At 41.6% G+C, this 27,767-nt stretch overlaps 1 protein-coding gene across 1 annotated transcript in view; it reads left to right on the forward strand.

Moving 5' to 3' along the window:
- LOC121281070 (AT-rich interactive domain-containing protein 5B-like) overlaps positions 1-27,767 on the forward strand; it is a 97,228-nt gene that overhangs the window by 15,521 nt on the left and 53,940 nt on the right. The window contains exon 3 of the mRNA XM_041193700.1: positions 17,194-17,419. Within this exon, the coding sequence (XP_041049634.1) occupies positions 17,194-17,419 (226 nt within the window). The remainder of the gene's footprint in view (positions 1-17,193; positions 17,420-27,767) is intronic.

A 27,767-nucleotide genomic window follows, 5' to 3' on the forward strand; every position in this document is an offset into this window, starting at 1 on the left:
TTACCCACCTTCCTTTCATCTTCCCATTTTCTATCCTTCTCTGATTTAAAAGGATGACAAAAAAAGATTTAGCTCTATGAACTAACTCAATCATCAGCTATCTCTGCTGCTTGTCTTACCATTTGAACCCTCTTCCTCCACATGAGTTCTCAATGCTGAAGGAATTGAGTCTTTAAATTCTTCCAAAATAATTACTTCTCTAAGAGCTGCATATGTCATTTCTATTTTTAATGCCCATATCCACCAGTCAAAATTACTTTGTTTTACTTTCTCAAACTCCATATAAGTTTGCCCAGGCTATTTCTCATTCCTAAACTTCTGCACTCAAAATAGTCTTTTTTTACCGCAACATAATTCACCGACACTTCTGACAGCGAAGCATAAACCTCATGTGCTCTACCCACCAACCTGGATTGTAACAACAATGTCCAGTTTTCCTGTGGCCATTTCATCTGTGCGCAAACGCAATAAAGAATGCTTCAACATCTATCTTCAAACTATGGGACAGCTTGTATAAATTTAAACATCTCCCCACAGGATTCTGATCTGGAAATAAGTCCTTCTGCACGTCTTGGTGTCCCATTTTTAACTGCTAGCAGTTTAAGCTGAAATCCCCCTTGCGCTAGCTCTCACGGTCCCCCCTCTCTCTTTCCTGCCTTTCTAACCTCACTATTTCTAATTCCCTTTTGAAATGCCCTTTCTCTTTCCTTTTTCTGCTGCCTTTAGTTCCAATTTTTCCATTTGCAACTGAATTTGATCCCATTTCAATGACCCACCCCTTGGAGAACTTGGTCTCTAGGCTATTCCTTCCAATTTCAAACGCTGTGCTATACATTCAATTATGTCTGATTTCCTTACCTCTGCAGGAAATTCTAATTGTAACTTATCTACCAATCTCATTAACTTAGCTTTGTTTGCCTTTTGTAAACGAACCAAAGTTATAACTTCAACTCCCAGACAAGTCTTAGCAACTGTGAAAACCATACTGCAGTCTCACCACTTGAAAAAAAGAACCTCATACCAACTTCTGAATTCAAAGTACTTCTCGTACTCATAACCTTAAGATTCACCAACTCCAAACCAATCAAGGAATTTCAGTTATATCCAGCAAAGAGCCTCCAATTTTGTTACGGCACAGTGGATGGTAAATGCTGAGCTGCTCAAATTCCAGAGGGAAACTTGAAGCAACTGCCACAACTATTGTGCAATTTGTATTTTTATTTCGAGGTGCGTGCCTTGAATTCAGGAGTAATAAGTCTATCACGTCTTGAGGTTTTTACAAAACTAAATTAAACATTTATTAATAAAAGATTTTAAACGCATAGGTCTACAAATTACTACTATGATAACTCTTAGCTCCCCTAATGCAACAGTAAAAACAAAATAGATTTTAACAGACCCAGGCAAAACACACGATATCCTGGACAGGGATATTCACAATGAATTCTCTTAGCTTAGGTTTCCACAAGCAGCAGCTTGGTACATAGAGGCTGGAGGCTTTTCATAATAGTTAGATCTTAGAATTCCTTCTCCTTACACATAACCTCATTTCCTCGATACATGTTTCTTCCTTTTTACATCCCATTATTCCAATATATCTTTGGACTTTACCTTCCTAATAATAATCTTTCATAGCACCAATTTTATCAGTATGCTTTAGGAAAAATAAACACACTGGCTTCTTCTGGCTAAGTGTAACGTTTCACCCCCTCTTTTGAAATTCAACTACTCTGGTTTATCTAAAAATGCAATTTATCCTTTACCCCTCACATTCTAAAACTTCAGCCATGTTTACTTATTTAGTATTTCAAACCTAGCTTCTCTTCTGATACATCAAAGCCTTTAGACCAGCTGTCTTTAATTCAATTAACACACACACACACACACACATACACTATCCAGACCCCACTACTCCTATTTTACAATAAATTCCAATAACATTATGAAAATTATTATATTTTCATGGCAGCCACCCTTTCAGGCAGTACATTCCAGATCATCGTAACTCAGTACTTTAAAAAAAAACTCCTCTGCCTTTCTTTTTGGTTCCTTTGCAATGATCTTAAATCTGTATCCTCTGGTTATCAACACTCCTGTCAGTGGAAACATTATGCAATATGCAGCTAGCAAATGTTGCTTCAGATATTCAGAACTTTTGCAGATCTGTTGTTGTTTTATTAAAATAGCTTGTTATTCTCTTTGCCAGATTTGTAACTGGAGCGCATGCTGACATCATCTCATTTGTTATTGTAATGATTTCTTGCACGAGGCTCAAAATGGTTTAAAATCCCTGACTTCTGATTATGGTGAACTGTGGCACCCCCCACAATATCCCAGCCCCTGGCCATTCCTCATACTAGGTCCCCTCAGTCACCTCGCCAGTGGATCCATGCTGGGGCGGGTGAGCAAGTTGCAGTCTACCACTAACGTTTGGTCATAGTTTTTCACACAATGGTATATGCCTTCACCTCACCACTGATTGCAAGATCCAGACCATTGTATGCCATGTATGTCTTGTTGGCACAGCAATAGTAGTACTTTAAAGTAATTATCTTCATTTGTAAGAAAATTGACTGTGAAATATTAGTACAGGCTGCATGTTGTGCAATTTCTCATGGGGTTATTAATTTCAGAAAAACTTTGTCTGGGACTTTCCAACTTACAGGAGTTTGATTAGAATGCAGAAATATCACACTGGAAGTAGTGTGTCACTTTATAACACAGGGATGGGGTAAAGGCTGAGGTTTTATCTGGCCCTGGATATTATACAGAAGTATTTATAGATATGGAATTAATTGTAGTTTCCTCCTGCACATTGCTGAGAATACCCGGCCAAGTCTCCTGAATGTATACTGTTTTACATACTTTTCATTCCTAAAATTTCTGTTTCCTGTTCGTTTGTCAGGAGCTGTAGTACAGACATGTTCAGGGCCACAACTAGTCCAGGAAAATTTTAATTGAGGGAAGAGAAGGAAGGAGTAAGAATAAAAAATTACTTAATGCTTTGCAAGCCAAATAGTGGATTGCAGTTTGGAAAACAAAGGGGAAATCTTTTCTTGCAGTTAAATGTCTAGAGCAGACCAGTTATGAAACAAGAGAATACTTTTGTCTTGAATGTTTCAAATGAACTGTAGTTAAACTATAATACTGGGAATTATTTGGACTTGAAGAATGTGGACATTTTGCTTGATGTGACCTCCTGTATCATGTGCATAACAAAATTGTGTACTCAGCACATTAAATCTAGGAACTTATTTTTAAGTTCCTATCTATTGTGATCATTTCTGCTTTCCAAATTCTTTCTGCCCTGAAGACCAAAGTGAGTGCTTTTGTTATAAGGGTGCAATTTTCTTTTTGCCTGGGGCTGGCTAGCACCTGAACTGCACTGTCTTCCTAATGCACGCTAGCTACAGGCATGTAGTATTTTTAGAGCAGATTTTCCAAAAATGTTACTTGTGCAGTGATGTTCACTTGGGGATTTGAGGGTGTTTTGGCATTGTTGACTTCTGATGTTGAGAGGGTGGGATCCTTTTGTTGTCTCCTGGACTAAAGGCTCAGTTCTGATATATGAAAAAGGATCTTAAATGATGGCTAACTCAGGGTCACTCACTGGGCATAAAGTGAAATCTCTAGATGTGATTCTTCACACACAGATATCTAAGCTTGCCCAAGATGTTACAGGCCCCCTATAGAGAGCAACAATGTAGAGGAGAACAAGGAACAAAGGGAAAGTTGGTTCTGGCTTCACTAGTGGCTGTGTTATTGAATGAAATCAGATCCTCTGTAGTTATTTCCTGCAGAGGAAGAAGGGAAACCCAAGGAAAGGAATAGAATAAATTTTAAAACGTTGAGGGTGCAATGTCTAATGCCAGATGATTGTCTGTCAGTTAAACTATTTCACGGGTTTCATCTTGCACAATTGCAGCAGAAATTCATTTTTTCTGTTGTGAAAATGTTATTTGATTGTGTGGAACCTGTTGAAGTAATATTTGGTTGCTTTCCATTTTGAGCTATTTCAGATTGAAGATACCTGCCTATTTAAATGGCATCTTCCAGAGGCTCGGTGATGATGCTACAAAAAGTCAGTTTCTGAAACACATTACAGAGTGAGATTGAAGTGGCGAATTAGTTATCGAGCTGGTTTTAAAATATCATATCAGTGAGCCAGTGTGGCTGTTTATTCTTGGTCTGATTACACTCCTGTGAGACACCTTGCAATATTTTACAATGTTAAAGGTGCTATGTGAATGCAAGTGTTTGTTGAAAAGGTGAAAAACAAACTTGCGTTATTACTGTTGGTTATCAAAATGCAAACTCATCTGATATTGATTGAGAAACTGGCTGGGGTTTTTAACACTTCAGTACTAGATATTTTTGGGTTTTTTTAAGTTTTAAAATTTTGTAGTTAAATGTTAATTTAGGGATAACTTACAGTGCTATGATAATGGAACATGTATTAACATAGAAACAAGAGCAGAAATAAGTTGTTTGGCCCCTGAACCTTCCTCTGTGATTCAATAAATCATGATTGTTCTACCTCGGCTATACCTTGCAATACTATCCCCATATCCTTTAAATCCCCTAGTATTCAAGAAATTAAGGAGAGGGTGACCAGCCTTATTTGAGGCTCACTGAAGGCTTGCAAGGCAGCCTCAAGCGACATTAGAGGGAAACAATTTACCACTGATCAAAGGACCATATAACTAGAAGTTATGTTCCAGCCTCACATCTTCAGCTACAGAAATTAGAAATTTACTGCTTATATTTCATCCTGTGGATAAACTTTTAAATGGATAACAGATTCAATTTTGTTCCTTGTATCCATTTTTGTTTAGATAATTGCTTTTGTTGTTTTCTTGGAATTGGATGCACACCACAGGATGAAAATTGTTTATCAAGTTATTTAAAAGTATAATGAGACAATTGAATATAGGTGCAGGGTGCTTAATTTCTGCCAGCTCCATCTGTGAGTCAGGTCATGTAACAAAAAGCTCTGATCTCTTTCAGGGCAGGGTTTTAATTGGCTGGTAGTATAAGTGTGACTGCCTATGATCAGGGTTTTGCTTGGATTCATGGAGTCAGAAGACATGAATGCACCTCAGAAAGGATCAGGATACTTCACATGTTGACAGCTTTCTATTGATTAAGAGAACTATCGGGTTACTTGGGTCATTTTCCAGTAATATTCTTGATATGCTAATTTGGGTCAGTAGTTGAGTTTGTGTTCACTTTGTGCCCAGCTCCACATAGACTCCCAAAACCTGGGAAACAAAATAACTTGATTTCTTGAATAAGCTTCCTCAAATAAAAGTCCTTAAATCTGCCACTGCCAGATTTCTAGCACAGCTGTTTTTTGCCTTAAGTGGAAGTGGCATGAAAAATGTTGTAATTGCAGGAAAATAGTGATCGACATTGGTTTTTAATTGGTTGGTGGGCAGAGCTATGATAATTCGCAGGGCAAGAAATTGGGCTGGTTAGCACCTGTTGTTTGGATGCCACAAGTGTACTTAAAACTCCAAAATGACATCTGTGGTGTGACCCCACACTTGTGGGGCAAACTGTGCAAGGTGCAATATTAGTGCAGTTGTCAATGAATAGGTGTGGAGTGAATGCCCACCAGAAGTATACTGAGCAGGAAGATCTGATGTCAGTCAGCATGTGCTGGTGATTTGACACCAGTGGTGCCATTTTGGAGGTCAGTGCTCCAGCTGACGTGCTCTCTGAACCCAGCACAGCTGGACATGCATTCAGTAGCAGGCCAAAACCCTCCCACCAGAGCTATTTAATGGAATCATCAACTACTTATGAGTTAGTTACTAGTTGATTTCCTTCTGGCTGCAGCTATATTTCTGCGAATGTTTTATGTTTTCTGTAGTTGTTTCAATTGGAATGGTCTGGCCAATGTGGAAGGATTTTTTTGCTGACTTCAAGGCTTCTGCGTAAATCAGTTGCTCCCAGACATTGATGCACTAGTGGGCATCCCCCTTGGAACCCAACATGCGTTAGTAAATGAACAAGAGGCCATACTGAGCAGGACCAGCTGCTGGAAGAGGGCATAGGAGGAGGGGTTAAAGGACTTAGCAGGATGTTCATGGAGCAATTCTCCTACCTGAAACTCCGCAATGAATAATATGTGAGACGTCTGTGTTTCAATCCAGATGTCCTTACTAAAATCTGCTATCTGCTGCAGCCACAATTGCAATTTTGGAGTTGGGCAAGGACTACATTGCCAGTGATTGTGGCAACAAACTTTTGTGTGTCTGGCTCTTTCCAGGATTAGCTGCAGATATTTGCAACACCTTGCAGTTTACCATCCACTGTTGCATGAGAGAAGGTACTGAGGCTTTTTATTCAAAGAAAGCTGACAATATTTTTCTGCCTTGCCAGGGACAAGCAGACAGAGTGAATTTGTAACTTCACCAGTTCTTTTTAAACTGTGTAGGCTACCTTTTTAAGTGGTACTAATCACTTGCACTGTTGGTCTTCTGCTGATGGGTCCAGCCAGTGATCAGCATGGTTTGTGCTGGCTGGAGGTAGGGTTCACTCAGATGAGCAGGCAGCATGAAGTTGGCTGCTGTCTGCATTGCAATCATTGGATAATCAAGCATTGAGATGCTGCATCTGTTTTTGGGAACTATCCAATTTAGCTCCCTTGGTGCTTACGGCAAGAGAAATGATGGAGTGGTAAAATAGCCTAAGAAAATTCATGGATGGCGTGAGTCATTTATTCCATAATTTCCTTTTTCGTTGCACCTTGGATGCGTCTTTAGAATGGCACAGGTCCCTTGGAGATGCAGCCTAGGACTATCAGGGTCTAAATATTGATGCTGTCAAAATGCCAATCACCGGCAGGCGTTGTGCGGGGGGGGGGGGGGGGGGGGGGGGGGGGGGGGTGGCGGCAATGTCTATAGGTCTTCGTGGCAAGGTTAAGTGATTTTTTTTTTAATTGAAATAACTTTGCCGAGGCTAAATTTGATGACCTATACGGAGGAAGGTGGTCGGTGGTGTGTGATGGGAGAAGGTGCTGTAAAGAATAGATCAAATACCACTTGCAGGTCAGAGAAGGGTGCTCTGTGGAGTGTACCAAATCTCACAAACAGATCAGGCTTATCTCATGCACAGAATTACCATTGCATACTTGTCCCAGTTTTAATGTTAAGACCGGGATGTTTCCATGGCAGTGAGAGCTTTTAACAATAGCCATAATCCGCTCATCTGACAGGAGTTGCCCAGTGGGAACATTTCTAAAGATATTGAGTAAAAGCTTACTTGTATGAGGAGCTGGGCTTAATAATGAAATTCTTTTGTTCTGTATAGAGTTACTCACAAATTAATAGAACTATTTAGAATAGATTTAAATAAAAAATATCCCCGTGAAATTAGGACTGTGGCAGGCTCTTCATAAAGCTTCAGACTGGAGAAGGCAGCTTTTGAGAATTGTTTTATTTTGTAAGTACTGGTTTTGAAAGCATGATGAATTCATAAGAGGGACTCTTGCTGTCTGCTGTCTTTTAAGCAGTCAGGTTTTAGAAAGACTTATCGGTGCTTGAAAGGGTTTTTTGTTTTCTTCCTTGTGGGGGAGTGTATTTTAAACAGTGACCACTAATGGTGTCACTGGGGAAAACTGAATTAAAATGGTCACTGATTCTTACAATGTGAGAGATTCAAATTGGCTGAACCTGGGATTGATGTCTGTTTCATTTCAATTGAGTATGTTGTTTGTCTTTTGAGTTTAATTTCATTACCTTCATTCTTTTCCCCCCACTTTTGGGTCTTACCAGGCCTTAATCTTGCTGAGGCTGGGATGAACTAGGTACCTAGCAATGCTGTTCTCAGTTCTGCCATTGTGAAGGTGACCCGGCAATGATTCTGCCTTCCTGTCACATGTCACTTGACCTTTATGCAAGCTTCCCTTAGTAACATGGCTGAAATTGGGAAGATGGTTGAAAGGAGGGAGAGGGTGGTGATTTGACCGTATTGTTCAATGCCATCTTCAATACCATGTTAATTTAGCCATTTTTCAGCTTTGTTATCTGAAGTGTTGTTGAATGCCCAAGTGACAAAAGAAGGATCACAGATTATACGCTATACTGAACCCGGCACCCTTCATATTGATACTCATTGGGAATGAACTCCTTCAAGCGCCCCCCCCTCCCCTTGGTTGTTATACCAGTTTGATATGGAAATGGAAATTCTCCCCTCTGGCTGCAGAAGTCCATACGTGTCAGGGCTGCCACAGTCAATGGAGTTCTCATGAGGCTTGCTTCTGTGCAGTGTAAGCTGGCACCTTGATCTCCTGTAAAGGCAATCATGCCAATATGAGGATCTGATTCTGCAGTTGGGAAGCAGGACTTAGTAAAATGATGCCCAAAAAGGATCTGACGTTTTTGGAGACTATGGTCATGTTAGATACCTGGACACTGCTATTACTTAATACATGGCCTTCTCTGTGTTTCAGCCTTTCATCCTCAATATGAATAATAATTGTTCTGATGAATTCTCAGTATGCTGGTTTTGTGCTTTTGGATTGTAACCATTTTAACAGTGTTAACCCAAACCTTAAAGCACAAAGCAAAACCCATGCTTATTTACAAATCAGGAAAGATTGAATGAACTGGGGCTCCTTGAGAAGGCTAAGGGCTGACTTAATGAAGGTATTTAAGATTACAAAGCAGTACAATCAGGTAAGTTTAAAGAAGATGATTCCACTTATGGGGACTCCAAAAGTAGGAGCCATATAAATCACTAATAAATCCAATTGAGAATTGAGGAGAATATTGCACAGAGAGTGGCTAGAATGTGGAACTTGCTACCACATGGAGTAGTTGGGGCAAATGGAATAAATGCATTTAAAAGCAAGCTGGATACACGAGGGAGAAAGGAATATGCAGATTGGGTTAAATGAAGTAGGGTGGTTGGAGGCTTGCATGGAGTATAAACACCAGAACAGACCAGTTGGGCTGAATGGCCTGTTTCAATGCTATAACTTAATATAATTTACTTATCCTGTTTCCTTCCCATCACAATGTCCTGAGCCATTGTTGGATGCCTTCCTGAAATGACATGGCTGAGATTGGGGCCTCACATGTGGAATGGCAGGTGTGAACCTGTACCCTAATAGTGCAACCTTAAAAGGCTTTGTTTGGGATATAATGTTCAGAATAAATAAGAAATGCAACTGAATTGAGAAGGATTAGAAAAAAGGAACACTGCTAAGCAGTTGTGTCTCTATAGTGATGGCACAGGCTAAACAATAGTCAACATTTGCAGTGGAAATTGCTGACTGCACTAATGTTGTGACTACCTTCCCATTTAAAGTGAAGAATTGCGGGAGTGAGATGGGGTCTGTTCATTATCCCATTGGAAGACAGTTGCCTAGTTTTATCAAAGTTATACCTGCACTTTTCATTTTCTTGTGATGGCCCAGCTTTACAGTTTATGGGGATGTTGCAGGCTGCTTGTCTGTTGTCTGTTGATGTGGGCCACATCATCCGCATGCCTGACACGAGACTCCCGAAACAAAAGCTCTACTCGGAGCTTTGATACGGCAGGCTAGCCCCAGGAGGTCAGAGGAAACACTTCAAGAACACCCTCAAAGCCTCCTTGGAAAAAGTTAAACATCCCCACCGACATCTGAGAATCCCCGGCCCAAGATAGCCCGAAGTGGAGGGAAAGCATCCAGGAAAGAGTTGAAGGCCATGAGTCTCATCGCCAAGGACTAGCTGAAGCCAAGTGTCGACAGCGAAAGGACCGCGTGGCAACCCGGGCACCCCACCCACCCATTCCCCCTACCGCCTGTGACAGAGACTGTAGGTTGTGCATTGGACTCTTCAACCACCTGAGAACTAATTTTTAGCGTGGAAGAAGTCATCCTTGAACCCAAGGGACAGCCTGAGAAGAAGGCTTATCTGTATACTGGAGCTCCAGTTGCAGTGGGAGACATGCAGTAGCGGGTCAGAGTGCACAGGACTGTATGCCTATGTATAACTCCCATATTATAGGGCAGTCATTGGTCTGTGAGAGTCAGTAGGATCATGAACTGGATAAATTGAGGAGTTGGAATGTGTAGCAGGCGTATCAACTCAGATGGACCTACATCTTTGAATGGCAGTGCCACAGATTCTGTCTCTTCTGAGCTCTTGGATTTAATTGTTGTCGGTGAACCTTTGTTCTTCCCTCAGTACAGATAGAATCTGTCTTTTATAGGAGAATAGAAGTGAAAACACAACATGAAAAACAGTGAAACAAGTAAAGGCAGTGAATCCATTGGAAACAAAGTACAAAAAAGCTAGGAATCTGAAGAAACAATTTTAAAAATATAGTGAATGAAGATAATAAGTAATATAGCCAACAGCAAAATTAGATAGCATTGATAACTTGCAAGAAAATGGTACAAAAAAGGAAAAGGTATTGATGTGAATGATAGGCAAGAAGTCTAGAATGAACAGATTAAAATCCTAAAAAACAAATAGAAGAAAAGATAGATGAGACATTTTGAATAATTCTTATGATAAGATTAAGTTATTGAATCATAAACCTGTGCTTACTAACTGTTAAAGGAATGTGTAAGCGATTCTATGTATCTATTACTGGTGGATTGCTCGGTTTCGTCCACCGTGAGTTGGAGGATGTGGTAGTTGCTACTTGAATCTGCTAAATATAGAAAAGAGCCCTCTTTTTTTTCCGTCTGTCTCTCTTATGTAATTAATTGGGTGGATTTTTTGTGATGAAATGTGATTGAGTGTAAGTTTGGGCGAAAAGCTTTGCATAATTGACCAGCTTCTGTGGTTGGCGGCGAAGCAAGGACACCTGATGCTGACCTTGAAGAAAGTGGTGCTGGGGGATTTCGGGTTTAGGAATTCTGTGGTGAGAACTTTAACTCTCTTGATTTGCAGTGCATTGAAACATTGTTTAATGTTGATTGTTGAGCTGCAGTGATGTCATCAAGCAGCCAATCGCATTAAAGAATTCCCAGACAGCCAACCAGCAAATGGAAGTACAAATATCAAATCAGTTTTTACTAATTATACAAAGTGAAATAGAGATTAGGACATATATGTGGGGTGAAGGTAGAAGCTGAATTATCACGAACAAGCCTTAAAAAATCAATTATTTTACATTTCTCCACTATGATTACTAGATTTTCCTTTAACAACATTACACAAGATAAAATTATTTTTTCAGGGTTAGACCTGTTGTTCAGCAGTAGTTATTATACAGGTCAGTGTCAATAGCCCAATTACTCCTCATTGAACAAAGGTTACCTTTTCATTTGGATTTTTAACCGTGATGTGAGAGCAGGAAAGGAGAAATTCTTGGCAGATTAATTGAATTCGCTGATTGCTGGCTCTGGGGTTGGGGTGGGTGTCCACAGCCAGTGGTGAAGCAGTGAATAACATACAGCAATTTAAGGATTTCCTGGGGGAGGCGATAGTGTAGTGGTATTATCCTCAGCTGATGACTCCACGTTGAACACCACTTGGAGGAAGTACTGTGGGTGGCAAGGGCACACAACGTACTCTGGGTGGGGGACTTCAGTGTCCATCACCAAGAGTGGCTTGGTAGCACCATTGTTGATTGAGCTGGCTGAATCCTAAAGGACTTAGCTGCTAGACTAGGTCTGTGGTGAGGGAACCAATAAGAGGGAAAAACATACTTGACCTCACCCTCACCAACCTACTTGTCGCAGATGCATCTGTCCATAACCGTATCGGTAGGAGTGACCATCACACACTCCTTGTGGATACGAAGTCCCGTCTTCTCATTGAGGATATCCTCCATCATGTTGTGTGGCATTACCACCGTGCTAAAAGGATAGATTTTGAACAAATGTAACAACTCAAGACTGGGCATCCACGAGGCGCTGTGGGCCATCATCAGCAGCAGAATTATACTCAACCACAATCCTTAACCTTATGGCCTGGCATATCCCCCACCCTACCATTACCATCAAGCCAGGGAATCAATCCTAGTTCAATGAAGAGTGCAGGAGGGCATGCCAGGGGCATCACCAGGCATATCTAAAAATGAGGTGTCAACTTGGTGAAGCTACAACATAGGACTACTTGCGTACCAAACAGTAAGCAGCAACTGATAGACAGAGCTAAACGATCCTATAACCAACGGATCAGATCGAAGCTCTGCAGTCCTGCCACGTCTAGTCGTGGATGGTGGTGGACAATTAAACAACTCATTGGAGGAGGAGGCTCCAGAAATATCCCCATCCACAATGATGGGAGAGTCTGACACGTCAGTGCAAAAGATAAGGCTGAAGCATTTGCATTGCTACAATATTCAGCCAAAAGTGCAGATTGGATGATCCATCTCGGTCTCTTCTGGTGGTGCCCGGCATCACAGATGCCAGCCTTCAGCCAATTTGATTAATTCCACGTGATATCAAGAAACGGCTGAAGGCACTGGATAGTGGAAAGGCTATGGGCCATAACAATATTCTGGCAATAGTACTGAAGACTTGTGCTCCAGAACTTGCCGTACCCCTAGCCAAGCTGTTCAGTAGAGCTACAACGCTGGCATCTATCCGGCTATGTGGAAAAGTGTCCAGGTATGTCTTGTATACAAAAAGCAGGACAAATGCAACCCAGCCAATTATCTCTCTCGTTCATCAGTAAAGCAATGGAAGGGGTCATCAACAGTGTTATCAAGAGGCGCTTGCTTAGCAATAACCTGCTCATTGATTGGGTTCCACCAGGGCCACTCAACTCCTGATCTCATTACAGCCTTGGATCAAACATGGATAAAAGAGCTGAACTTCTGAGGTGAGGTGAGAGTGACTGCCCTTGACATCAAGACTGCATTTGACAGAGTGTGGCACCAAGGAACCCTAGCAAAACTGGAGTCAGTGGGAATCGGGGAAAATTCTCCACTGATTGGAGTCATATCTAGCACAAAGGAAGATGGTTGTAGTTCTGGAGGTCAGTTGTCTCAGCTCCAGGACATCAAGAATTCCCCAGAATAGTGTCCTCAGCCCAACCATCTTCTGCTGCTTCATCAATGACTTTCTTCCCATCACAAGGTCAGAAGTGAGGATGTTCACTGATAATTGAAAAATGTTCACAATTCCTCAGATACTGAAGCAGTCCATGTGCAGATGTAGAAAGACCTGAACAATATCCAGGCTTGGGCTGACAAATGGCAAGTAACATTCGTGCCACACAAATGCCAGGCAATGACCATCTCCAACAAGGGAGAATCTGACCATCGCCCTATGACGTTCAGTGGCATTACCATCACTGAATCCCCCACTATCAGCTTCTGGGGGGTTACCATTGACCAGAAACTGAACTGGACTAGCCATATAAATACTGTGGCTACAAGAGCAGGTCAGAGGCTAGGAATCCTGCGACGAGTAACTCACCTGCTGACTCCTCAAAACATGCCCGTCAAGGCACATCAGGAGTGTGATGGAATACTCCCCACTTGCTTGGATGAGTGTAGCTCCCACAACACTCAAGCAGCTTACAGCATCCAGGACAAAGCAGCCCACTTGATTGGCACCACATCCACAAACATTTACATCTTCCATCAGCAATGTACAGTAGTAGCAGTGTGTACCATTTACAAGATGCACTGCAGGAACTCACCAAGGCTCCTTAGACAGCACCTTCCAAACCCACAACCACTACCATCAAAAAGGACAAGGGCAGCGGATAGATGGGAACACCACCACCTGGAAGTTCCCCTCCAAATCACTCACCATCCTGACTTTGAAATAGATCAGTGTTCCTTCACTGCCGATGGTCAAGATCCTGGAATTCCCTCCCTAACAGCACTGTACCTACACCACAGGGGCTGCAACGGTTCAAGAAGGCAGCTCACTGTCACCTTCTCAAGGGCAACTAGGGATGGGCAATAAATGCTGGCCCAGCCAGTGAAGCCCACATCCTGTGAATTAATATTTAAAAATGTCCGTATTAACCTGTGCTTGTGCTAAATCCTGGCCAGATTCAGAGGAGCAATGATGGTTGTTGAAATCCTCTCAAGTTCTGGGTCGATATGATTGGTTTTTATCCATTATATACCATAAAATTAGAAATGTGAAACATTCAGATTCTTAACTAATGAGGAAAAATAAAAGAAATTCTAGTCACAAAACATGCAGAAATTCTGTTTTTGTTTTTGATTATAAAGATGTATTCTGTTCAAAGATGAACTTTAATTGGTAAACAGGAAAGACAATTAATGAATTATGTTTTATTAAAATGCATTGTGCAATGGTAGATTAAGTAGTTTAAATGGAAAGACATGCACTTCAAGGTAACAGCCAAGTTGATGATAATGGCCAATAGATTCAGCAGCTCTGACGTAAAAGAAATATGACTGGTTCCAAATGCTTACTCCCTCAATCAATCTCCAACAAACTCATCAGGATTTTTTTTTCCCTTTTTGAGAACTGATCTGACGATTAGGAGTAGAACCTACATGAATTTTATTTTTTAGTTTCTGGAGGAGGGGAGAACAGTGGTGGTGGGGAGGGCAATGAAGCCGTTGTGATCATAGTGTAGTCCTTTTCTGGCTGAGATCGAGGATAGGGAGCTGCTGGTAAGCTGATCAGTTCTAAACCGAGAGGTAGAATTTTGAGAGTCTGAGTATGGGAAGCATTAACTATATAGTAGAGTATTGGCAGAGCATGGTGAGAAAGTATGGAAATTGAGATTCATGTTCGAAGGCTGGGGTAAGTATTCTCAGGTGGAAATTGAATTTGAAGAATACAAGGTGCAGCTTAACAAGAAAAGAAAACTGTGTCTCAGACTCCTACACTAGAAGAAAATCCAAGGCTGGTAAATAGGGATTTACATTCTGCGGTATGACCCAATAATCTGTCCTGTTCCTGGAGCAAAATCAGGAGGTATAATTTAGCAGACATTTATTACCGCCCATTGTCACAGAATATTACCATGCCTTGGAGGGGAAAATGGTGACAATCCAAAGGAGTTTATAGGAAACTACTAGTTGGAGCAATTTTTTTTTTGCTTGGTAGGGGTAAATTGATAGAATGTTCAAAGGTTTTTCTTCCTTCAGGAATTTGCTTGGAATTCCCTAAACCCAATTCACAAGACTAAGTAGCCACCCAATGAGGAATTCTGTATCTTTGTGCTCAGAAAAGACCAAGCATTTTCCAAAAGCAGAGGAAGACACTAGCTTTAGTGCGAAGACCCTAAAACCAGACTGGAGGTAGTTCCTGCTACACTGATCCCAGACAAGCCAGTGAATCTGCTTTCACAACATTAACAGAGTAAGAAGATGACAATAAAGGAAAGGGAGCAGCTTGGGGCCAAATAATTGGCAAATTGTCTTTGCATGAAGATGGTATAAAATAGTTCAAGTCCCAGAAGGATCTCGAGTTGATATTAGACTGGGTCAGAGGGATTTCAGTTGTCTAAGGGGATCGCAGGGAAATATCCCAGATTTTTTTTCCCCTAGATTGGCCTGGGTTTTTGATCTGGGTTTTCACCTCTTCCAGGAGATTGGATGTTTTTTGGGTGTGATGCAGGATTCCTATATTGTGATGTACAGAGTTTAGCTGTTGTGTGGGACAGGCTTGATGGACTAGCAGATCTTTTGTTTGTAGTTCAAAAATCATGCAGTTAGTAGAAACAAGGGTAATCATGTTAAATGAGGTGTTAGTCTTCAAAAAGACACACAAAAATCTAAATGACATAGCAATTAAAGTATTTGGGCTGACCCCCGAGCCCAAAGTCGTTAAAATGAAAGAAAATCCATTCACATACATAAATGTTTCTATTTAGAGTATATCACACTTCAGAGTGCAGAAGTATTTTTTAAAAAAAGGAAAAGAAAACGGTCATTTTCTTTAGGCTTTCCTGATCCAAAAATGTCCTGCCTTCTCCCAACAAGGGCAGGAGGCAAATTTAGTGCAAATTTACGAATTAGCTTCAAACTGACCTCAGCCTGTGCCTTATGTCGTTCAATAAATACATAGAGATCTCAGCAGTGGCCTCTCCAAGCTAGATTAGTTCCTCATACAATGTGTGCAGCAAGCTCAGCAGAGGAGGTGTCTTGTCCATTTAGGAAATGTCACACTATTTGAATAATATGGAGAAATGTACACTTTCAAATAGTGCTGTATATTGTGATGTATAAGGTGAACCCATTTTTCCAGCCTCATTGATCGTGTTTTCGCAGGTACTTGGCGTATCATTCGACCCTCTTCAGCCATGGCATGCTCGTATCAGTAGTCAACCTTAATTTTTTTTCCCCCCATGAATGCATGTTTTAATCACCGGTACCTTTATTATTGGGCATAAATGATCAAGCAGGCAATATGGGCTATGTTGTGAAGGCGAACTGGAGTTTATTCTTTGCATCAGAAGCAGGTGACATTGCAAAATGGCGACCACCCGTGCCAGCATTTCACTTTTATACTTGGCTTATAAGTTAACTCCTGTTTTGGAGGGAGTTTTTGTCTTCAAAGGTTGACTTGTGCACCAAAAAATATAGTAATCTCAAATCCTCCACTGCCTCACCCAATTATCCGTTTTAGCTTATGTAAGGCTGGATATTGAATGTGAACAGGCTTACTGTACTCACCTGCACATCTGTTAACATGCAGGCACTTGGTGACGAGAGTCACTGGATAGAGGTCAGAAGCAAAGAAAATCTGCCCAGTACATCCTTCCCTTCGCTAGGCTGCTGTGGCCAACTGGTTCTTCTTAGATGAAAAATCCAGCTTGGTGTGCATGGATGAGCAACCTGCATTTATGATGCTTATTTAAACTGGACTTCTTCATAAAACATTGGTTGAGTAACTATATTAAAAAATATTAGGTTGTTGAAATCTTTTCTGATTTATTATAACTGTACCCCTGAATCAGAAGGTTGAAAGTTTGAATTCCCAATCTATCTGGCATTTCCATTGTTGGAGGTTGTCAGCCTTCAGCTGAGATGTTGAACCTGCCTGTCTTTTCCAGATTTCTGGCCAACATTATTCCTTCAATCAGTACCACCAGAACCAACTGCCATTTACCTTTCCTTTCATTTGTGTGATTTTGTTCACACAATACCTTGTATATCAGGTGTAATTAATTGTGTGTGAAGCACTTCATAATGTTTCAGGCAGACGTGATGAGAAATTCTGCAAGTCCTTTTTCTTTTTAATAATTAGCTGGTTGAAGCTTACTAAAGCTTGAGTGTGTTTTACTTTTCTTGTGATAGGATGAGGTCATTGCAGTCTCCAAAAGGATAATTATCCGGCTACAAGATTTGGCGAAATGGGTGTGCACTGAGAGTTCACAATGGGCCACAAACACAGAGGAAGCCAAATCCAGCACTATCAATTTGGACAGCAGTGGCCACAAGGAGTATCCTGAGCTGAACGTCAGACCGCCTTCACACTGCTGCCTCACCTCAAACAATGTGGAAAATGAATCTGAAAGTTCAGGTGAGGATTCTTCTAAAGCAACTTAATGAAGGGCTAAAGCAGTCACCTGGGACTCGTCTCTCCCCTTTTCCTCTCCTGCACTTGAGAACCTTGATGATTTTTCTGCAGGAGTAAGCTAACTCTCATCCACTTTGACAAACCCTTTGGCTTCTGTAGCAGTAGAAACGGGGACTGAATGTGCTTACTTTGCTCGTGGTCCTACTATTTATTGATCACAATTGCCAATCTTGGACCTTGATGATGTTTATTCTCTGAATTGATTCCTTCACTGAAGCTGCCTCTGGTCCAGCCAGCCTGGCTGACCAATAAAATCTGCTGTGCTCCAGATAACCTTGTCATAAGGGCTTTTTACTATTTATTTAAAATACAGTGTTCAAAAAAACAAACAAAATCAAGTAACTGGGAGACAAGGTGGTATAGTGAATCAGACAATACCCCCCGCTCCCCAACCCACCTCACCTCACCTCACCTGACCTGTGATCGTGATTCACTGTCCTGTAATTGCCTTGCTTGTTGTCCCTCCCTTCCAGGGTGGAGCACCCCTCTCCAAGCAGCATAGACCAAAAATGTATACCAATCCCACACACAGTGATACCTCATCTTCTTGAGTTCTCCACCCAAAGGCAGGCCCTTTGCAATTATTTTCTGAACCACAGAAAAGTGCTATGATTTTTACTATGGGCAGGGCAAGGAAACAGGCCACAAGTCTACCTCAGCTGGAACAGGGATTGAAAGCTCTCGTGTTGGTGTTAATCTGATGCACACGCTAGCTGTTTAGTCAACTGAGCTAACCGGTCCTTCACAGTGGTATGTAGAGGGAACTGAACATTCAGCAGTCTCAATAGTCTTTGTGATGTTTAAGGAATAAGTCTGCATCACATTGAGTCTGGACAGGGAATGTTTACAAACAAAGAGGAATGGATTTAGGCTTCACCTGTGCATTGATTTCATGCAATGATGATTTTTTTTTAAAACCTTAGTGCTTCTGCTCAGGACCTTGTGGGACTATAAAATATCCGCCAACTCCTTGAGCAGCAGATGATGGGTACTCTGGGGTCTAACTAATACAGGCATCCCATGGGGTCAGACTATAGAAGATGACAAGGTTCTTCCATCAGTGGTGCATACTTTAGTTTTGAGAAAGTGTCTCCAATTAAACACCTATGATAGTAAATGGAAGTAGTTTGCCAGCTGATCGGGATTATCAATTGAATCTCAATATGTGTGGCATTCCAATTATTTTGTTTAGGTTATAATGACATTTTACTTAGGATCAAGTTCCTACTTGAGGTTGAAGTAGCTGACATGAATCTTTTCCATCATTCACAGAGAATTATTTCTTTGGCTTTCTCTGCTATTTCATCACATTTTATTTATGCACAGAAGTTGGATAGTTGATTAAGATTATTGGGTTACTGAACTTCAGTGTGGCCTTCCTTATTCCTTCAATGTACTTTAATCTCGATAGGCCGAAGCACCTTCCTTGATGCGCATGTGCACCCAATGAGTTACACTGCATATCATGTCACTTGTGAGCAGCTCCTGTTATCTATCTCCTTAAGTGCTTATCAGTTGTCCAATCAACTAATGACCATTCCCTGTAAGAAGAAAGAAAGAGATAAGCATAATATTGTTGCAGTCAAAATGGCTCCAAGATGACCATACAAAAGCTTGGCCTAAATAGCCAAGTGGTTATGGTACTGGGTTTGTAACCCCAAAATCAAGAGTTCAAATCTCACAATGACAAACTATGAAACAATGTAATTTCATCTGAAACAAATGGAAATGGGTTTGTACTCGAAGGAGTTACATTGTTGAGCTTGGCCTAAATAGCCAAGTGGTTATGGTACTGGGTTTGTAACCCCAAGATCAAGAGTTCAAATCTCACAATGGCAAACTGTGAAACATGTAACTTCATCTGAAACAGATGGAAACAGGTTTGTACTCGAAAGAGTATCAAGAGTTCAAATCTCACAATGGCAAAACTATGACCATACAAAAGTTGGCCATGTTGTTAATGAAGAAGAAGGAAGCTCCAGACTCCAGGAAGATATCAATGGACTAGTCAGATGGCCAGAACAATGACATTAAGTGGAATTTAGTTTGAAGAAGTGTGAGGTAATGCTTTTGGGGAAGGCTAACAAGGCAATGGAACACTCCTTAAATGGTAGGATACTGAGAAGTGTAGAGGACCTTGGAGTACATGTGCACATGTACCTGAAGGTGGCTGGGCAGGCAGATAAGGTGCTCAAGAAAGCATACATGATATTTGTCTGTTATCCAAGAATATAAGAGCTGAATAAAACACTAATTAGGTCATAGTTGGAGTACTGTGTGCAGTTTTGGCCATCGCACAATAGGAAAGATGTGATTGAGAGGATACAGAGAAGATTTATGAAGATATTGCCTGGACTGGAGCAGTTTTGGATATCAGGAAAGATTGGATTGGTTGTTTTCTTTGGAACAGAGCAGGCTGAGGGGAGACCTAATTGAAGTGTATAAAATTGAGGGAGCTAGATAGTGTGAACAGGAAGGCCCTAGACTCCTTGGTTGAGGGATCCATAAGCAGGGACATTTTTTAAAATTCATTCATGGGATGTGGGCCTCACTGGCTGGGCCAGCATTTACTGCCCATCCCTAATTGCTCTTGAGAAGGCGGTGGTGAGCTGCCTTCTTGGACCGTTGCAGTCTATGTGTTATAGGTACACTCTCAGTGCTGTTAGGAAGGGAGTTCCAGGATTTTGACCCAGTGACAGTGAAGGAACAGTGATATATTTCCAAGTTAGGATGGTGAATGACTTGGAAGGGAACTTCCAGGTGGGTGGTGTTCCCAAGTATCTGCTGCCCTTGCCCTTCTAGATGGTATTGGTCATGGGTTTGGAAGGTGCTGTTGAAGGAGTCTTGGTGAATTCCTGCACTGCATCTTGTAGATGGTACACACTGCTGCTACTGTGCGTTGGTGGTGGAGGGAGTGAATGTTTATGGTGCCAGTCAAGCGGGCTGCTTTGTCCTGGATGGTGTCAAGTTTCTTGAGCGTTGTGGGAGCTGCATTCATCCAGGCAAGTGGGGAGTATTCCATCACACTCCTGACGTGCTGTGTAGATGGTGGACAGGTTTTGGGGAGTCAGGAGGTGAGTTACTCGCCGCATGATTCCTGGCCTCTGCCTTGCCAGGCACAAATGTTACTTGCCACTTGTCAGCCCAAGCCTGGATATTGTCCAGGTCATGCTGCATTTGGACATGGACTGCTTCAGTATCTGAGGAGTCATGAATGGTACTGAACATCGTGCAATCATCAGTAAACATCCCTACTTCTGACCCTATGATGGAAGGAAGGTCATTGCTGAAACAGCTGAAGATGGTTAGGTCTAGGACACTACCCTAAGAAACTCCTGCGGTGATGGTCTGGAGCTGAGATGACCAACCTCCAACAAGCACAACCATCTTCCTTTGTGCTAGGTATGACTCCAACCAGTGGAGAGTTTTCCCCCCTGATTCCCGTTGACTCCAGTTTTGCTAGGTCTCCTTGATGCTACATAAATTTAGGCTAAGAGATAGAGGTTTAGAAGGGAATCAAAAGGAAACTTTTTCACCTTTTTACCTCGCACTTCTCCAGACTGATCTCCATTTGCCACTATTCTGCTCAACAGACTAGTCCATTGATAGCTTCCTGCAGTCTACAGCTTTGTTCATCATCATCGACCACACAACGAATTTTTGTATCGTCATCTTGGCGGGAATATGGATGTTATGGACAGGAAGGGGGTTAATTTAAACAGCACTAATATCTCCTCTCACCACCCATCCGTAATTAGAAAGGTGTTTTGAATTGTTTCCCTCTTTATAAGCGGTGGCATATTTCCCAATCTCTTGGCTTTGTTGTGATCCAATGTTCTATTAATAACCCCACAGCAAATTTGAGATAGAATGAGCTCAAAGGGTTAGTTCATTTGCACACAATCAAAACACAAAAGAATGTTTGCAACATCCCCCTTGTATTCAGATAGTGAAGGGAGGGATAAATAAAAGAAAGATTTACAGTACAGAGACCACAGAGAAAAGATGGGTTCAAGAATCAAAAAGAATCCAATGAGGCATCCTTCACAGAGATCAGCAGGCTGAAAATCAATGCTGTCAGTCTTGTAGATGATGTTACAGACTTACAGCAGAAGCAGGGCAGATGGGGCCAGGCGTCCAACCTGGGCCAGAGGTCCTTTGGTGTAGATTACTAGCCAGATGTTAAACAGCAGACTGAGCTATGCAGCTTAGCAAGGTAGGGTCATGAGGACTCAAAACATCAACTCTTTTCTTCTCCGCCGATGCTGCCAGACCTGCTGAGTTTTTCCATGAAGAGGTAAAGTCATGTGATATGGGTTGCTGGCAAGTGAAACACACCTTAAACCAGCTTATATTTCACCCCTTTCTTGGACTCACTCAAGTTCTGTCGAAGGGTCATGAGTACTCGAAACGTCAACTCTTTTCTTCTCCGCCGAGGCTGCCAGACCTGCTGAGTTTTTCCAGGTAATTCTGTTTTTGTTTTGGATTTCCAGCATCCGCAGTTTTTTTGTTTTTACCTCTTCATGATGTCTTCAACAAAGGATGTTTATCTAGTGTCTGGAAATTGGCTTTGTGTTCCAGGCTGATAATGTCTCAGCCATTATGGGTTAAAAGGAATGTTGGAGAGGCATTGTCTTAGTGGACATCCCGTCTCCGCTGGCCAGCCTGGGTTGTCACATACAAATGGCCTTCGTATAGCTCCCTTTGAAGTTGGGCTGTGCAGTCCACAGGTGGTCCTCAGGAGATAACAATGTGTGAGTTCCAGGGGTCAGAGACAGACACAGTTTCAGCTGTTTTACAGATGTTCAGTTTTAAAATTTTTAGAAATAGTGGTGAGCATATCTATATATATTTTATATACAATGTGAGATCTTAGTCTCCTCACAGTGGCACTTACACCTGAAACGCTCAAAAGTATTTAAAAAGTTCTTGGATATGCAAGGCTACAGACCATTGGGACTAGACTGGATTACTACTTAATGGCTGGTGTGAGCACAATGGGTTGAATGGCCTCTTTCATGCTATAAATTTCTGTTTTAATGACATACCATACAGCAGATTGGAACCCCAAGTCAAATTCTGTGTGGCAGATCCTGGAGCTTTGATGATTGACCAGTTAGCCATGCTGATAAACTATGGAGCTGTAACCGCCTAAATGTCAGCAGTATCCCCATATGAAACTATTGCCCCTGAATATTGTCTTTGAGATTTCTAGACTTGGGAAATGAAGGTGAATCCCTGCGGGGAGAGCATGTGTAATTAATATTGGCAAACTGTAAACTTCCCAGGTGCCTGCTTTGAAGTCTTTTAAATACGGTGATGGCGTTCCTTGTGTGTAGGACATTTGGCTGGCCCCACAAAGTAAAACCAAGGCATTGTTTACAATAAGGCTTAACTTATGTAGAGCTGGCCACCACACCAGTATAATCCCTGATGCTTTTGTATGTATTTTTCCGATTATTTTTATCTGGCCTGTATTTTGCGACAGTGATGACAACAAAACTGTCAGTGTCATCATCATGACTTCTCAAACTGACAGCAATTACAGGAGCCTGTACATGCACAATTAAACGTGAAAATCCAGATGTTGCTGTCAGTGATTTTACATGTCCCCATTGGTGCATTGATGAAGACCTCCCCCACTCCCTTCACTCCCAGACTGCAATCAGTTAGAAATCACTGAATTGATGAGAGCCTGCTCTTTTACACTGTTAGTCTTGCCATAAAAGACCTTGAAAATGTCATACCTTGTTGAATGAGGTGTGACTTAAGTTTTCAAGGTTGGACTAAGTTCATAATTATAGCTGAATAGCCCCACTGGCCCTGAAAAACAAGTTTTATATTTGTGGAATGCCTAATTTCTCCATTATGATAAAATCTCACATTTTCAGTTTTGTTTAATGATTAGTTTATAATCTTGCACCCTATGTCTATGCCCAGTCATTCATTTTGTTCTCTGCAATTAAAAGTGAATGGAAAATCACTGCATTTTATTTCCTAGTTTGCTGTCTGTGAGAATACTTAAATACAATTGGTTGATTATCCTCCTTGATGATATCATTGTTGCTGTACAGATGAAGGCCACCTTGACTTGGCACCAGATTCAAACTGATGTTGAGGAAGGGGAGATTCAAACCACAGAGATGGCTCGATATTGTGGGTAGCTTGCTTCTAGGCGAGTGCTGCTGCATCGCTACTGGCCCCAATATCCAGGTCAATTTCTTCTTTTTAGAAAAAAAGCTTTTATTTAGGTGAGCAAGCGTGTAGATTGCCGTGCTTTTGACAAATCTAATGCAAATGATTTGATGAAGCCGCAGTTTGTTTCACAAGAAAAGAGTGCTGTTTCTCCAGAATAATACCCTCATTCAACCAGGCGTAACCATTTGTAAGTGGTGGTCGAATTACACTCTGAGAGGACAAGAGAGAGACAAAAGTTTTTATGGTCTTGTTTTCCAGTTTCCGTTCCCCAAGATAATCATAAAAAAATTAAACGGGATGGGAGTTAGTTCTTCACACACACAGTGGGTGGAATGACAAACTCTCTGCACAATTATTTGTAACTTCTTGCAAGAGGGATTTAAATAGCTGCTTGAAAAAGGGGGATATTAAAAAGAGCTGTTAGAATTTGAAATATCCTGCCAGATATGGTGGTGCACATAGAAGGCATGATAGCTTTTCACAGGAAAAGCAGATAAATAGAAAAAGAAATATTAAAGGGCGGGGGACTAAGATTATGCATGCTGTTGTCGATAGCTTAATGAATGAATGAATTTTTTATTCATTCATGGGATGTGGGCATTGCTGGCAGCAGGATTGGATGAGAAAGCTCATTTAGAAAAAGGAACCAGGCCAGATTTCATGGGCTGTTTCCATGCAGTTCCAAATTCCTGCCTATCTGCGTTTGTACGAGCTTCACACTTAATAGGTAGTTTAATAAAGCTGTGCAGTGATGACATCAACCCAGTCTTAACCCCTTCAGTATTGATGTTGAATCTAACATGGCATATTCCCTTGCACTCAAAGCAGTGACTCATTGTCTTTGTGAAATTGCTTTCTCCCGATCACTCTACTTCAGTGAAATTCCTGTGATTATCAGGTCATAATTCCTGCAGTCTTTTACTTGCCCAAACAGCTCATCATCAGTACATCTTGAGCAAGAAATCAAATAACATGAATTGATATTACTTCAGAGCCATACCATAAATACCTACCCTCACTGCTTCAGCTTCCCCCTTCCTTTTAATATAGTCCCTTAATAGCAATGCCACACTTGTGCCAAGTTTAAGTTTACTAGTGAAACACTCCACCTCTATTAGCACCATCTCCTGTCCATTTTCAGGTTGCAGCTGCCTTCAGTATTTTCACTGGCTTTCTTTACCTGTAATCACAAAGGTTTGTTCCTATCGGTCCTTGTGTTGTTACCAGTTTGATCCTTACATTACCACCTGGTCTTAAAATTTTGCATCACCCTTTTTCTGTTGACTTTCTCTCCTCTTCGAGAATGTACCTGAGATATTTCCCCCTCCACTTTGCTCCAGTGGTCATTCATGTCTGACTCTAACTATTTGAGTGCCAGTTGGCTATTTGGTCAAGGGAAGCATGTGGCGGTGTTCATTGCTACCCCTGCCAGGGGTCCAAATTCATGCTTCCAGCAGGCAATGATGCTGGATAGCAGTCAGGAATACAAAATCTGACATTTTTCCGCTGCTGTTGTTGTCGTTGTTCCTTGTTGTTGCGCCAACATTGATGCTGCCTGAGATTAACTAACTCGGCACAGACCAGGGATGGAATGTGGCACCTTTTTGGTCTGTATGGCCCAGCTACTTGCTGCTTTAACAAGCTGACTAATTGGGGAGTTATTTTTGTTTTTAAAAATTAATTGCATCAAATTTCTTTTTGTTTTTATTTGTTGCATTTATATAATGTCTTTCACAACTTTGGGACGTCCGAAAGCATGTTAAAACCGGGAAATCATTTCTATTTTGAAGTATGTTTATTGTTGTAATTTGGAAACAGCAGCCAATTTACACACAGCATTGAGATAATGATCAGATAATTGGTGTGTATAACCTGTTTTAAAAGCAAAAAACTGCAGATGCTGGAAATCCAAAACAAAAACAAAAATACCTGGAAAAACTCAGCAGGTCTGGCAACATCGGTGGAGAAGAGCAAAGTTGACGTTTTGAGTCCTCATGACCCTTCAACAGAACTAAATAAAAATAGAAAAGGGGTGAAGTAAAAGATGGTTGGGGGGGGGGTGGTTGGGACAAGAAGAGCTAGGGAGAGGGCCAGTGATAGGTGAAGATAACCAAAAGATGTCACAGGCAAAAGGACAAAGAGGTGTTGAAGGTGGTGATATTATCTAAAGGAATGTGCTAATTAAGGGTAGAAAGCAGGAGGAGCAAGGTACAGATAGCCCTAGTGGGGGTGGGGTGAAGGAATCTAAAAAGGCTAAGAGGTAGAGATAAAACAATGGATGGAAATACATTTAAAAATAATGGAAATAGGTGGGAAAAGAAAAATCTATATAAATTATTGGAAAAAACAAAAAGGAGGGGGAAAAATGGAAAGGGGGTGGGGATGGAGGAGAGAATTCATGATCTAAAATTGTTGAACTCAATATTCAGTCCGGAAGGCTGTAAAGTGCCTAGTCGGAAGATGAGGTGCTGTTCCTCCAGTTTGCGTTGAGCTTCACTGGAACAATGCAGCAAGCCAAGGACAAACCTGTGGGCTTGAGAGCAGGGTGGAGTGCTGAAATGACAAGCAACAGGGAGGTCTGGGTAATGTTTGCGGACAGACCGAAGGTGTTCTGCAAAGTGGTCACCCAGTCTGCGTTTGGCCTCTCCGATGTAGAGGAAACCGCATTGGGAGCAACTAATGCAGTAGACTAAGTTGAGGGAAGTGCACACCTGCCCCTTCACTTCCCCTCTCCTCACTGTCCAAGGGCCCAAACACTCTTTTCAAGTGAAGCAGCATTTCACTTGCACTTCCCCTTTTTGGTTCCTAATGCCCTCTATACACCCTTTTACCATCCTCTTACTACTTGTGTGCTGATAGAAGACTTTGGGATTCCCCTTTATGTTGGCTGCTGGTCTTTTCCCATAACCCCTTTTTGCTTATCTGATTTGCTTTTTCAACTGAGCTTTGAACCTCCTGTATCCCTCTTGGTTCTCAGTTGTATTTTCTACCTGACACCTGTCATAAGCACACTTTTTCTTCTTCATTTTAATTTTTATATCGTTTTTCATCCAGGGAGCTTTGGATATGTTTGCCCTACCTTTCCCTTTTGAAGTAATATGCCTTGACTGTGCCCAAACCTTCTTTGAAGGTAGCTCGTTGTTCAGCTACAGTTTTTCCTTCTGACCTTTGGTTCAGATCGATCCAGCCCAGCTCCGCTCTTGCCCCATTGAAGTCGGCTCTCTCCCAGTTAATAAATCTTACTCTGGATTGCCTACCGTCCTTTTCTACCATCACCCTAAACCTTAGGATACAATGATCTCTGTTTCCTAAATGTTCCCCCACTGACACTTGATCAACTTGGCCCACCTCATTTCCAAGAACCAGGTCCAAAAGTGCATCCTTTCTTGGACTGGACACTTCCTGCTGTAGGAAATTCTCCTGAACACAATCTAGGGACTCATGCCCCTCTCCGCCCTTTACACTACCACTGTCTCAGTCTACATTCAGGTAATTAAAGTCCCCAGTTATTATATTAGAACCATTATTATATTAGAATTTGCGTTCATCTCTTTATCCTGACCGTTTTACTGTTTCAATTCCTGGCAGCACTAAGACCTTGCTAATGCATTTTCACTAACATTTTGGCTCTACTTCTCTCCTCCCCTCCCTGCCAAAATGAGGTTAATATGCATCCCAACTACTGTTTGTGTTTTGCTTTTGGATCACTGTCTCTTTTACACCAATGTGCAATTCATTCTATCTCTCAATGGGTGTTTATTGTCTGTTATCATGCCAGGCTGGTTGATGCTGGCACCAAAAACACACCATCTTTAGGGGAACAGAAAGGTAGACACACCAGCCGTGTTTGGCAATCTCCCTTTTGTTCTACTGGTGACTGTAGAGGAAGCAGCAGGTCTGGTTTTCTGCCCCACCAGCAAAAGTAGGTGGCATCAATGGCAGGCAACAATGGGGGAAGAGACATTATACCTTTCCTTGAAGATTTGAAAAATTGTTCCCCAGGTTTGCTTGGCTGAATGTTTCTTTGTTGATGTTTGCCAGTGTGTGCTACAATTTGTTGGTGTTTTAGGTGAAATCTGGTTCATCAGGTTGA

Source organism: Carcharodon carcharias, chromosome 8 (genome assembly GCF_017639515.1).
Source record: "Carcharodon carcharias isolate sCarCar2 chromosome 8, sCarCar2.pri, whole genome shotgun sequence".
In the NCBI taxonomy this organism is placed as follows: Eukaryota; Metazoa; Chordata; class Chondrichthyes; order Lamniformes; family Lamnidae; genus Carcharodon; species Carcharodon carcharias.